At 37.0% G+C, this 14,646-nt stretch overlaps 1 protein-coding gene across 2 annotated transcripts in view; it reads left to right on the top strand.

The window, feature by feature from the left end:
- Nucleotides 1-14,646, top strand: part of AASS (aminoadipate-semialdehyde synthase) — a 74,450-nt gene that overhangs the window by 19,592 nt on the left and 40,212 nt on the right. For both annotated transcript variants that reach the window (XM_027855177.1, XM_027855179.1), the window contains exons 4-13: nucleotides 2,484-2,568; nucleotides 4,542-4,609; nucleotides 4,712-4,858; nucleotides 6,213-6,291; nucleotides 7,119-7,246; nucleotides 8,915-9,063; nucleotides 10,560-10,682; nucleotides 11,372-11,483; nucleotides 13,809-13,868; nucleotides 13,986-14,053. In XM_027855177.1, coding sequence (XP_027710978.1) covers nucleotides 2,484-2,568; nucleotides 4,542-4,609; nucleotides 4,712-4,858; nucleotides 6,213-6,291; nucleotides 7,119-7,246; nucleotides 8,915-9,063; nucleotides 10,560-10,682; nucleotides 11,372-11,483; nucleotides 13,809-13,868; nucleotides 13,986-14,053 — 1,019 coding nt within the window. The remainder of the gene's footprint in view (nucleotides 1-2,483; nucleotides 2,569-4,541; nucleotides 4,610-4,711; nucleotides 4,859-6,212; nucleotides 6,292-7,118; nucleotides 7,247-8,914; nucleotides 9,064-10,559; nucleotides 10,683-11,371; nucleotides 11,484-13,808; nucleotides 13,869-13,985; nucleotides 14,054-14,646) is intronic.

Here is a 14,646-nt window from a genome sequence, read left to right as displayed (position 1 = left end):
CCCCATTTGGGATTTTCTTGGCAAACGTACTGGAGTGGTTTGCTGTTTCCTTCTCCAGATCATTTTACACAAGATGAAACCAAAACAAACAAGGATAAATGACTTGCCAAGGGTCACAAGGCTAGTAAGCATGTGGGGCTGGATTTAAACTCACAAAGATGAGTCATCCTGATTCTAGGCCTGGTACACTATCCACCTAGCTGCCCTAAGGAATTCAAACCACATTCAGATGAACAAATATTTATTTAGTACCCATTATATACAAGGTCAAGTTGCTTAACACTATTTGCCTCAGTTTCCTCATCCATTAAATGAGCTGGAGAAGGAAATAGCAAACCACTGCAATATATTTGCCAAGAAAACCCCAAATGGAGTCATGAAGAGACCCATAGGGCTGGAACAACAGCAACAAAATATATATGGCACTGTTCTAGGTGCTAGGATACAAAAGCAAAAATGTCCATGGCCTCAGGGCACATAGTGAGGTACCATAGTGTATTTTATCTAAAGAGAGTAATTCAACCAGACCCTCACCGAAATTTATCTTTCTAGCATTTTTGGAGGTTGCTTTGGCAAATTAAGCTGATTGTCAGTCAACAAATATTTCTTAAGTGTCTACTGTGTTCCAGGTACTGTCAAGAGCACTTGGGACACAAAGAAAGGTAAAAGATAGTTCACATCTAATAATAATGGTATGAACAAAATTATCAGGGGCAGCTAGGTGCAGTGGATAGAGTGATGGGCTTGGAGTCAGGAAGACCTGAATTCAAATCTTGCCTCAGACACTTTCTAGCTGTGTGACCCTGGGTAAGTTATTGAACCTCAGTTTCCTTATCTGTAAAATGGGGGTAATACAGACATACCTCAGTGATATTGCAGGTTTGGTCCCAGACTGCCATAATAAAACAAATATCATAATAAAGCAAGTCATGAGAATTTTTTGGTTTCCCAGTGCATGTAAAAGTTATGTTTACACTATACTGTAGTCTATTGAGTGTGCAACAGCATTATGTCTAAAAAAAAGTACATACCTTAATTAAAAATATCTTATTGCTAAAAATGTTAGCCATCATGTGAGCTTTTGTGAGTCATAATGTTTTTGCTGGTGGAGGGTCTTGCTTTAGGAGTTGATGGCTGCTGACTGATCAGGGTGGTGGATACTGAAGGTTAGGGTAGCTGTGGCAGTTTCTTAAAATAAGAACACAATGAAGTTTGCCACATCAATTGACTCTTCCTTTCTCTTGAACACTTAGGGGCCATTGTAGAGTTATTTATTGGCCTAATTTCAATACTGTTGTGTCTCAGCGAATAGGAGACTGGAGGAAAGGCAGAGACACAGGGAATAGTTGGTCAATGGAGCAGTCAGACCATCCAAATATTTATTAAGTTCACTGTCTTTGGGCAGGATTCATGGCACCCCAAAAACAATTATAATGGTAACATCAAAGATCACTGATCACAGATCACCATAACATATGATAACAATAATTAAAATAATTAAAAAGTATGAAATATTCGTGAGCATTATCAAACCGTGACACAGAGATACGATGTGAGCATATGCTCTTGGAAAAATGGTGCCAGCTCGCTTGCTAGATGTAGGGTTGCTACAAACCTTCAATTCGTTAAAAAAAAAAAAAGGCAGTATCTGCAAAGCACAATAAAGTGAAGTGCAATAAAATGAGGTATGCCAGTAGTACCACCTACCTCCCAGGATTGTTGTGGGGATCAAATGAGATTTTGTACAGTGCCTGGCCCAGAGTAAGCACTACATAAATGTTACTTATTATTTTTTATTATTATTTTCTATGGGAATAAAGTCTTTTAAAGTACTTGAAATCCACCCATTTTTAAACAATGTATGCTTATTATTATAGATATGAAAGCCAATTGGGTCTTCCCTCTGCTTAGCAACATTTTATTATTAGTGAATTTGAGTTGCTATATTTCATCTAACTGCATTGTTCCAAAGAATATTTTGTACATCAGATGTTTTCACTCACTTAGAAAGCTCCTGAGCTAGAGATAGTGATGTTTTACTAAAAATGTAAAAGAGTAAAGGATAAGAAAGAGAGCTTAGTTGAGACTTAGTTGAAACTTAGGTGAGACTTTGTTTAAGGCGTTTTTACTAGACTTTCCTTATTCTAAGATAAGCAATGGTAACATTGCTTTGGTTAATGAATTTCAGAAGAACATTCCCTTTCTCATTGACTTGATTATTGGAATGCCTGCTACTGAGGTGTCACTTTTAGATTCACTATCTCTTCTTGTGCCGTGTGGGTGCCATTTATCACATTTAGGCTCACTCATGGTCTTTTACTGTGGTTGTATTGTGACCTGGCACTTTCTAGAAGCCAGCTTGACTAAGAAGTTTATGTTAATAGGTCCAGGAATATTTTGTGAGGAAAAAAAAGTCAACTGTTGAGTTGCCCATTTGTATGACTTGGCCAGAGGATCTGACTGGGTATTTTTTTTTAATTTAGGAAATACGGCTTATTGATTATGAGAAAATGGTTGATCACAAAGGAACACGTGTGGTGGCCTTCGGACAATGGGCAGGAGTGGCAGGTATGTATACCAGGGTTTCAGACACATTTTGAAACCTCCTGTGTTGATCAATGTGAATGTGTGTGTTTGTCAACAATTCAACAAGCACTTGTTGTGTTCTAAGTACAATGCTAAGCCCTGGCATACAAAGAAAGGCAAACTAAGGAACTCTGCCTCTAAGGAACTTACGCTCTAATGAGGAAGACAACATGCAAACAACTGTGTACAAATCTACATAAAATATAACAAATAAATTTATATAGTCATACATAAAATATAAAATCTATATAAAGATAGAGATCTACAGCTACCTATAGATTAGATAGAAATGTATATCTATATCTTATATATCACCCATCATATGTTCAGTATAAATTGGAAACAACCTTGGATAGAAGGCATTAGCATTAAGGGTAATGAGGAAAGGCTTTTTGCAAAAGGTGAGATTTTAGCTGAGGCTTAAAGGAATCCAGGTAAGCCAGAAGGCAGAGATGAGGAAGGAGAAAAATTCAAGCACAGGGCTAGTTAGTGAAAACACGGAGCCTGGAGATGAAGTGTCTTGTGGTAGGAACAGCAAAGAGGCTAGTGTCACGGGATCTTAGAGAAGGTGGAGGACAACCAGGTGTAAGAAGACTGGAAAGGGAAGGAGAGGCCAGGTTATTGAAAGCAAGAGGAGTTTATTTTTGATCCTTGAGTTTTAAGGAACCATTCAAGTTTATTGAATGGGGGAATAGGGGTTGGGGATGAGGAATGTGACACGGTCAGACCTGTACTTCAGGAACATCATTTTGATAGCTGAGTAGAGGATGGACTGGAGTAGGGAGAGACTTGAGGCACAGGGACCAACCAGCCAGCTATTACAACAGCCTAAGCATGAAAGGTGTGTGTGTGTGTGTATGTGTGTGTGTGTTAGTCATATCCCAAAACTGTCCCAAAATTTACCTGGGGGTGTGTTGCTGCTTGCAGTGTTGAAAGTGGTGGGGAAAGCTTTTATATAAAAGCCTATGTTACAATACAAACTTGAAAGAAGAAAGAATAGCAATGCCATTTCATAGCTGTGGGTGAGCTCAGATAAGATACTTCAGCTTGCTCATTTCTAATGCAAACTCTGAGAAGAATTCTTGTTTTGAATATGCTAAGGAGGGGAAGAAAGGGGAAAAAGAAGGGGCATACAGTTTGTGGGAAGGGGTAATCACAGGAACGGGTCAAAGAAGGGAAAAACCCCTTTAATTAAGAACATGGCAGTTAGATCTTTGCATCTTTTGGGCTTGACTTATTGGTTGGGAAACACCAATGGGTTCGATGGTAGTCTTATGCTATTATTATTACTCAAAATTCAATAATAGGAGAGTCTTGTTTCTTCCAAATTAGTAATGCTCTCCTGAAGGACATGTCGATTGCATTTTGTATACTTATATATACTATATATACATATATACTTATATATAGTTCATATATACGTACAAATGTACATATGTATACATATATACTTTATATACATACATGTACATGCTACATATATACAGATGCACATACATATACATACATACATCTATATTACATATATACAAATACATATATACATATATACAAATATATATAAATATATATATAAAACTCATTTTTTCCTTGACCATACAGCCTTCTCTTTTCACAGAAGTTCTGCCTCTTATGAATGGACTCACACTTAAGAAACTCTATTCATCTTTCTAAGTACATAGGGCAACTCCTATTATGACCACAAACAACCATAAAAATTATTTTGTTGTACTGAAATTTCATCAAATAAAGGAATGAATGAATGCTGAGTTTGTAGTAGATCCAGTATTTTTCTTAATTGTGAATTTGTAGAGAAAGTGCAATTCAATTCAACAGACATTTGTTAAACACTTACTTTGTATAAGACACTATGCCAGAAGCTGGGAAGTGGGGAAACCAAATTGTTTCAAAAAATTAATCTTCCCGTCTTTTTTATTGATCTGATTCTGAAACAGGGATGATCAACATTTTACATGGAATGGGCTTAAGGTTCCTTGCCCTGGGGCATCATACACCTTTCATGGTGAGGTTTTTTTTTTTTCCCTTCAAAATCTCTTTTCACACTTTGTAAAAACAAAATGTTTCACTGTATAGACTTATATGAATCTTATGTATTTGTTTTCAGCATATTGGTATGGCCCATAACTACAGGAACAGCAGTCAGGCCGTGCAAGCTGTACGTGATGCTGGCTATGAAATCTCTCTGGGATTGATGCCTAAGTCTATAGGACCTTTAACATTTGTGTTCACTGGCACTGGTAATGTGTCTAAGGTAAATACTAAGACTCTTTGCATTGGAATGTGGTCGGAATGTGTCTTAGTTGTCCTTAGCTAGTTTTTTACCTTAGGCAGCTGGGTGGTGCAGTGGATAGAGCTCCAGTCCTAGAATCAGGAAGACCTGAGCTCATACCTAGCCTCAAACATTTATTATCAGGATGATACTGGGCAAGCCACTTACCTGCCTTAGTTTCCTCACCTGTAAAATGGGAATGATAACACCTATGTCCCAGAATTGTTGTGAGGATCAAATAATACAGTAATTGTAAAGCACAGAACTTGGCACATAGTAAGTGCTATATAAGTATTATTGGCTTAGACAGATTCTGATACTGCAAGGAAACCAGAGTGTTCTACTTTCTCATTTTCCCATGGTTCTAGTTTTCTCTTAGAAATATTTTATGATTTTGAAGATTAATGATTCATTCAACATTATCTCTAGCTTTCACATCTTTTTGGTTTTGTTACAAGATTCCATTATTTTATACATCATTAGTAGGGTATGACAGCCATTCTAGTTTGTATTAGCATACCAAAGGCTATAAGCTGGGAATACAGTCAAGAAGGGTGATTCTTGTGATATTTAAGTGTATATTTCTTCTCTGGGAAATGGAATTAATAAGTTTTCTCCTTCATAAATGTTTTAAAAGAAAACATGTATGGAAGGGATTTGAAATTTCCCAGGAAGAGCCTAATCTATAATTTTGCTGATTGCAAGTAGTGTTTTCCTCAAACAAACTTGTAACAGAGGTTTTTTATTATGACATATTTCTCTATGAGGTAACCATGTAAGCCTTGTTATTTCTACTGGAAAAAAAGACACTGAAGGAAAATTAATAGAAGCTGTTTACTGTACTCAATCACCTGAGAATCTCTGTGACTATCACAAAATACCTGAGGCATGTTTGAAATCTGGCTTGCATTTTTTAACAAATAAGATATTATTAATAACATCAACAGCTAGCATTTATATAGTGCTACAAAGTTTGCAAAGGCTCATTTGATCCTCATGACAACTTTAGGAAATAGTTGCTATTATTCCTGTTTTACAGATGAGGAAACTATAACAGCAACTAAGTGACTTCACCAAGGTTGCCCAGCTAGTTAGTATCTGAGGGCAGGATTTGAACTCAGGTCTTTGTGGCTCCAAATCCAGTGCTCTTATCCATTAGACCACCTAGCTGCCATGTTGTAGTTTAGGTTCCAGAGATGGAAAAGAAAGGATGCCATATTCGTGGAACATGAACTTGTACTTATCCTTGTATGTGTTTTTATGGAACCTTAGATTTTCATTGCTAGTTTTGATCCTGTGTGGCTTGTCTAATTGATGCTTATGTTGTCACTAACAGGGTGCCCAAGAGATCTTCAATGAACTCCCTTGTGAGTTTGTGGAGCCACATGAGTTAAAAGAAGTTTCTCAAAGTGGAGGTAATAAAGAGTTACTACTACTACTACTACTGCTACTACTACTACTGCTACTGCTGCTACTGCTGCTATTGCTGCTACTGCAACTACTGCTACTACTGCTACTACTACTACTACTATTACTACTACTACTACTTCTTCTTATCCTTCTCCTTCTTCTTCTCCTTTTCTTCCTCCTCCTTCTCCTCCTCCTCCTCCTCCTTCTCCTCCTCCTCCTTCTGTTTCTTCTTTTCAGCATATCAACATCTGATTTGTGACTTTGAGTTTTAGAGAGTTGCCTAGGGCATGGAGAGCCTATGACTTGCACAGGCATCCAGACAGTTTGTGTCAGAGATGGGATTTGAACCCAAGTATTCCTGACTACAAAGCTTTCTATGCATTACATTGGTAGTTCCCAATCTTTTTTAGGTCTCATTTCACTTGGCTCCTATAAATTTCCTTGTATTCCATATTCAATATGAAAGGAAAGAAATTCTACAGTTTATCATGTATTTAAGAAATAAAAGAAAAGATTAATTTTTCATAAGGAAAACATTTAATACATTTTTGTACCCCAAAATTGTTCTCTTGCCCATCCACAATTAAAAAAAACCACCATTACCATAGGAATATTTTAATAGGATAATATAATTATTTTCCAAATATTCCCCATACTCCCTTGACAGATTTTCTGTACTCTATATTTGGTACCTCTGTACTACATCATATAAACATACTTTGTGTATATTTATTATGTTTTTTTAAAATTGTGTATATCATGGCATTTTATTATTATAGGTCATAGACCTGCTATTGTTATTTCTTTTACCTTTTCCCCTCTTCTCTGCTAGATCTCAGGAAAGTGTATGGGACAGTGTTAAGTCGACATCATCACCTTGTCAGGAAAAGAGATGGGGTGTATGACCCTGTAGAATATGACAGACATCCTCACCTCTACACATCTCGCTTTAACACTGATGTGAGTGTTCTAATCTGTTCTTTCTTGGCTCTGAAGATGGTTTGTTTTTACTATGAGGTAGGTAGTTTTAGGCAAGAACAGTTAGGAGTATGTCAATTCATTTTCAGTCTCCATTATCAATTAATTAAAATGTAATAACTCAAGTCCTTTAGAAGTAGCTAGTTAGCATTAAGAATGCTGAAATTTTCCTTGGTATAGTTTCTGGGGCTTTTGCCTGCAGGGCTCTGTCAGCATGACTTTATTTGATTCTGTCTTTTTACCTCAGGATTGCACCATCTTACCTTGGACCATAGCCTTCTGTGGTCATCTCCGGCTGGTTGGCTTTAAACACGGTATTCATGATATAGCCAAAGTTATGAGTTTGATCCTTCTGCAGAAAGTCTGTTTGGTAGTTACAGCCTGTATTCCTAATCTCACTGAGCCATCTTGCTAATTCATGCCATCGATTATGTGGGTGCACTAAGTTAAAAATAATGTATGTGGGCTAGTGCAAACCCATCCCCAGGAAAGGAAATTTTACAAAATTCCCCAATTCAAAATGCATGACAGCAAGAAACCAGCAGCATCCTCATGTAAGAAGACTTGTTTCTTCATTTGTGGCTAATAGCCCTTTTTTGCAGTGTGAGTACATTTTAGCAGTGATGTGTTTATAGAAGGAAGAATGACTCTTCTTCAGTTGAGGGGTCTTATGGACAGCAGCTCATTTTCTAGATTCCAGTGTTGAGCTGTGCTTGCCATGTTATAGTCTTCAGTATCATCCAAGTCATGTAGGATGTGACGCCTAATGCAACTTCTAAATGAAAGAATGTGAAACTGGAAAATTCTTAGGTCTGACTCTTAGTTTTCTTTAATGATGACTGAGGCCATTTGGAACTTTCTGATTGTAAATACTATGTGTGCACCTTTCTTGGTGGAGCTCACAGTGCTTACAGTTGTTATCTGATTTAATATTCACAGCATCCCTGTGAGGAATGGGGGACATATTATCCCCATCTTGCAGGTAAGGAAAATGGAGCCCAGAGAAGTTGAGGAAGCCCGATTAAGGCTACATAGTTAGTGGCATTGGAGACAAAAATACAATACCAGGCTCTCAATTTAAAGGCTTGTTCTTTCCCTACTAAATAATGCTATTATAGAATGAAAATGAAAAAGGACCCAAAACTTTATTTCATGGGGAGCTCCTATTGCCATGTGGAATATGGTAGAACCCACCCAGTGTATTGTCTTTTGCTAAGAAGGAATGATCTATCAAAACTAAAGAGGTATTAAGAAATAATGTTAAGAGTTATAATGACATAGTTTGACCCTGGAGAAGAGTTGAGAGAGAACATATGTTTCTCTCCTTTCTTTGAAGAGATGGGGGATCATGGGTATGGAATATTGCATATATTGTCCGATAATTGATGTTAATTGCTTTTGTTAAAACACTCTTTTCTTTCTTTTTAAAATTTTTGTTACAAGGGATGACCCTTAAGTATGGGAGGGGCAAGAGATATAATTGCAGATGAAGGTGATATGAAAACAGGAGACATCAATAAAAATAATATTTCAAAGTAATTTTTAAAAGCTAGTTCCTGGATATGCCATTGATAGTTTGCATCTAGCATACTTCTGTGAGTATAGGTTACCCTCCACATCTCATTGGGTTTCTTGGAATTTGTTTCATAGATTGCCCCCTACACTACTTGTTTAATTAATGGAATCTACTGGGAGCAAGACACTCCACGGCTATTGAATCGGAGAGATGCTCAGAGGCTCCTCGCTCCAATCAAATCCTCAGTTGTTAATGTTGAGGGTTGCCCTTCCTTGCCCCACAAGTAAGTATCTATTGTTTTGTTTTAATTATTATTGTTTTCTTAATAAATAAAATTTATAAACTGTTTTGAAAATGTTTGTTTTATTTTTAATTTAATTTAATTTTTAATCCCTCCTTTTCCTCCCTTCCTCAGAAAGTGTAAAGATCTTTTATACTGCAGGGCCAACGATTTTTTCATATTAGCTCCCATTGTTTGCTACTTGGTAGTGGACAGGGCCTTGGATCATCCAGTCCCTCAATTTGCAGGTAAAGACACTGAAGCCCATGGACTTAAAAAAAAATGACTTGTCTATGGCAATGAAAGTGAAAAATAGCAGAACTTTCATTGGGTTCATTTTCTATCTTCAAATCTAAATAGTGCTACTATGAATTTTAGGGATGAATTATTTTACTGAATATTTGTTGAGTAATCACAGTGTTCAGGACACTAGTTTAGGTGTTGTAATAATAATAGCTAATAGTTATTCTAGCACCATTCTGGGTACTTTAAGGGATTAAAAGGTACATGATAGGATCTCTGTCCTCAGGTAGTTTAGAGTCCCATTTGGGGAGGTAAAACATGAACACAAAAATAGATAACTAAGGCAATGTGATGGTTGGCGTTAAATGCTAAGTGAGTTGTACAGTCAGTATGTGTGCAATAAAAGTTCAGAAGAAGGGAAGAGCCTTGTGGACTGGACTGCTCAGGGAAGACTTCATGGATTAGGTAGAAAATGATTTAGGTCTTATTGAATTGGTAGAATTCGGTTGGGTAGAGGTATGGGTGAAGGACACTTCTGGAGAGAGAAGACATTGTGAGCAAAGATGTGGAAGTAAGAAAAACAGGATGTGTTCTAAGAACACTGGGTAGACCAGTCTGATTGATGGAAAAGGATGGCACAGGGGAATTGTGGGACACAAAACCTGGAAGGGTAAATGGCAACCAGACTGTTAGAGGTCATTCCCTACTATCCCAAAGTGAGGAAATCATCCTCATTAGGAATAGGACAAGAAGAAAGAAGATGATATGAGTGGAATAGGTTTTTGACACGATTATTTAGGTGGTGGCACGTAGGATAGCTTAAAGGGGTGTCACTTGTCTTATTGCTAGCACTTAACACAGTACCTGGTATATAGTAATTGCTTACTAAATTCCTATATGATTGATTAATTTAGAAAGGTGTAGCTAGGCACTGTTCTTTTGTTAAAGAGAATTCTGAGGAAAGGCATGATCCAGCTCTGGTTCCTTTTGTTTTCAGTTGAGGAGAACAAGTCCTCCGTTGGGAAGAATCTCTCAGTAATCTTTTCCTTGTTTGATTTTTGTTGTTGTTGCTGTTTTGTTTTTGTTTTTCTTCTCCTCCGTGTTCAGTGTAAAGGGATGGGAAATGCACATTAGAAGTTGTTGTCTAATCCTTAGCTTTTGTGGTTGTTGTTGGCTGTTATCATTGTCGATTTTTAGTATTGATGGCAATTTTCAGCTGGTAATGCAGTATGGCATATGGGCATCCTCTCTTTCAGACTTGTGGCCATATGTGACATCTCAGCTGACACTGGAGGGTCTATAGAGTTTATGACAGAATGCACGACAATAGACAGTCCCTTTTGTATGTACGATGCTGATCAGCATATTATTCATGACAGGTGAGTATGTCAAACTAAGCAATTTAAAGCCTTTTGAATTGGCGAGGGGAGTGGAGGCATATATTTATAATATTTCAGTTAGGTTATTTAAACATAAGGAGAAAATCATCTGAATGCACAACATCATAGCACTTCCTAGTGTTGATGTGTGAGCCTTTGATGACAGTAGAAATATACTAAAGTCTGTGAGGTTTTGAGAGGTAATAATTCACATTTATGTAGTGCTTTAAGGTCTGTGAAATACTTTTTAACCTTGTGAGTTTGATTGTAAAAGTACAATTGCCTCCATTTTATAAATGAGGGAATTGAGATTCAGACAAAAAAAATAACTTACATATATCATCACATAACCAGTAAGTGTTGGAGCTGGAATGTCAATCTAGATCTTCTTATTCCAAGTCCAGTGTCCTTCCTACCAAACCATGCTGACTCTTCATATACATTTGCATATAAGGTTATTAAAAAGCAAGTATTTCAACTTTTGAATACATATGCAATATTTATATGAATGGGAGATTGTTGTAGAAGAAATTAGTAGTAGATGGGGTGTCAACTATTTTAATTCTTATATTTCACATACGTGGTTTTGTGCTGGGCCAACATAATAACGTATTCATACTCATGTGAGGAGTGTTATAGGGTATGTTGGTCATTTTTGCAAATATAATTAGTCATTTTGCTACTTCTAGTGTTGAAGGCTCTGGGATACTCATGTGTTCCATTGACAATTTACCAGCCCAGCTCCCAATTGAAGCTACAGAATGCTTTGGAGATATGCTTTTTCCCTATGTTGAAGAAATGGTAAGCAGAATGGTGGACTCAACAACTGGGATTGCATGAAAACCTGAGATATTTAATGAATATGCTAATCTTTTCCATCTAAGAAATCTTCTGTGATTCTCTCTTTCTCTTTCCTAGTTTTACTTGTAAACATTTACATTATTAATCTTCTTCTTTCCTTGCCTTACTATTGATATGATCATCTTTGTTCTCAGAGGTAATTTGTCTCTCTCATTAAGGTATCTTTGACCAGAGTCTACCTTTGATCTGTGAGAGTCTATCTCTCTCTTCCCCCTCCTTCACTCTATCTTTCCTTCTACCCCCCTCTACCCCTACTCTCACTATCTCTTTCCCTCTCTCTCTCTTGCCTCCTCCTCACCTCTCCCTTTCTCTGTCTCTGACACATTGGTCCTGATATCCAAGCCAGCTGGGTCATTTAAGAACCCTTCTCATCTGGTTTAGTGTATCATAAAGATAGAAAATCAAATTGGATCTTTTTTCTTAGTAATTCATTAAATAGCCTTAGTAAAATTATGAAGAATATTTGGCAGAGATTTTATACCTTTGTTAGTGGTCAGGGTCTGGAATATCATTATACTTTATAATCATTGTTTGCTTGGCTAGAAAGCACCTCTCCACCAGCACCCTCTCCCAATCCCATCTATTTTTGTGTTACAATTTGACAACGGTAGTTAATATTTCCTGGTAGAACTTTCTCTCTGAGAATAATAGGCCCCGATTCTTAACTTCAAAAGCTAAGGAAGCTTTTCCTTAAATGCTGGTTATTTTTCCATTTGAGCGGTTGCTCTTGGAAGCTACCATTCTAAAATGGCAGAGTGATTGACAACAAGGCTAAGCTTACAGTCTGTGCCCTTCCTCCTTTCTATCAAATGTACTTTTCCCCCTTTTTTGTTAAACTCTTGACATGCCTTGTTTGCACAAGAATGTTAAATAGTGAGCTGGGCAGCATGTAAATTGTAAGAGTATGTTCTTCGGAGTGGAAGGCAAGTGACTAAGGTCTACTAGCCAGACAGGATATCATTAAGGTGATATGATGGTCATTTGTGCCTTCCCTGCCTTGCCTCTCTCTTTACTGTTTTACTCTTAGCTTTGGGTATTGGGCAAACTATTCCATGCCTCAAATTTTCTCATCTCCTTCCTTTCCTTGATAAAAATTTTCATTCTCTTGGTGCAGACATCTGAGCTGTATTCTAGGAAGAAAATAATTGGATATAGAAAGAGTTACTTGTTCAGGCTTGTGGTTCTATGTGTTTTTTTTTTTTAGCATTAAAAAGGTATTAGTATAAAGGTATACTAATAATAAATAAATATAATAAATAAATAAATAAAACTAATAAATGTATTTACATTAGTATAAATGCAAAATGGACAGCATATCTTATGTTTTCCATTATTCAGGAAACTTAAATTAAAAATTAACATTCCATTGCTTCTTCCCCCGAGGCTGTTCACCATCTCCCACCCTTTTATAAGCCCCCCCAATTGGGAGGTGATGCTAAACTAGACCTTAGGATGGGATAAGGGAGCATAGGAATGCCTCCTTTTCCTTTAGCTATATATTTAGTGCACTATTTACTTCTGGTCCCTGAGGGTAGGGTACTTAGGGCTTAAGTAGCTAAAATTTTTGGATATAACTTGAAGCTGGAATAAGTGGAGAGAGGTGGATTGTGGGGGTTGTCGTTTTGTTTTCTGGATTCCTCTTGCCAGATTTTAGGAAGTATGGAATTACTTGCCCACAATGCACTAGTCCAATGTGCATTGGCCCATGTATTTCATTATTCAGTTTAAATATAACCTTATTATGAAGGCATTTTATCTTTTACTGGTATCCTGTCTGTGTCCAGGACCTGAGAGAAGAAGAAGTAGGGTGTTGGGAAGATTTAAACGATTTAAACTGTCCGGTTGGCTGTACTCTCTCTCTCTCTCTCTCTCTCTCTCTCTCTCTCTCCTAGAAGGGACTAATGCTGGCTAGTAATGACTATTTACTAGACAAGGTGGTAGTCAGGGATAAGTCCTGTACTGTTATTTTTAACAAGCTCAATATAGCTCATTTAACCAGGGTCAGGATGTTTTTCTTTACTGTAAACTGCCTAGAGTGGAGGCAGAGTTATTATCATATTGTCATAGTTACCAGCTGGTAGTTTAAAATTTGGAATTTATGTTGAAGGCATTTTCTTTAGTGCAGGGTTGAATGTCCTTAGGAGTCGGAACATTCTGTGCTCTTTAGAAAATTTGCTTTTCCAAATTCCTTTCTTCTTTGACAGATCTTTCTGTGCACATGCCAACACAAGGAAACCTTCTTACCAGTTTCATTTGGCCTTTCAGATATTATCAGATGCGACTCAGCCTCTTGAAAGTCAGAATTTCTCTCCTGTTGTCCGAGATGTAAGTTGTGCAAATATCTTTTTTCCCTCCTGAATTCTTCACTCCCTATCTAAACAAGTCTAAGATTTTAAAGGTCAATTATAATTAAATAATTACATATCTTTCATATTCTTTTAGGCAGTGATTGCATCTAATGGATCATTGCCTGAAAAGTATAAATATATCCAGAAACTACGAGACAGCAGGTAAAGTACTGCCCAGAGCCTCTTCTTTTGTCAAATCTCTTCTTTTAAATTTGGTGACAGTTTCTGCTTTTATGGGAGAGATCATTTGGCACAGTAGAAAGAGGGCTCGATTTGGAGTCAGGAAAAACATGGGCTCAAATCTTGCTTCTGATCCTAAGAATTAGGAGCATGGAAAAATTATTCAGCCTGAATAACTTAATATTCATTTTCTCATCTATAAAATTGAGCTGAAACCTGTAGCATCTACTTCAAAGGGTTACTTTGAGGCTCAAATACAGCAATGTATATAAAGCACTCTAAAATAATATTTTATTTTTCCCCAATTATATGTAAAAACAATTTTAACATTCTTTTTTTTAAGCTTTGAGTTCCAAATTCTATCCTTCCTTCCCTCCACTATCCTTCCCCGAGTTGGTAAGCAACCTGATAGAGGTTATACATGTGCAACCATGTAAAACATTTCCATACTAGTCATTTTGTGGAAGAAAATTTGAATTGAGAGAGAGCGAGCGAGAGAGAAAAAACAAAGTTTTTAACTTATTCCCATTACATGTAATGCTTGCTGATGGTTTTACATAGATACTACTTATGAT

Source organism: Vombatus ursinus, unplaced genomic scaffold (assembly GCF_900497805.2).
Source record: "Vombatus ursinus unplaced genomic scaffold, bare-nosed wombat genome assembly UNPS02010788.1, whole genome shotgun sequence".
Lineage (NCBI taxonomy): Eukaryota > Metazoa > Chordata > Mammalia > Diprotodontia > Vombatidae > Vombatus > Vombatus ursinus.
The sequence above is the reverse complement of the archived record's forward strand: the minus strand, read 5'-3'. Positions and strand labels throughout refer to the sequence as shown.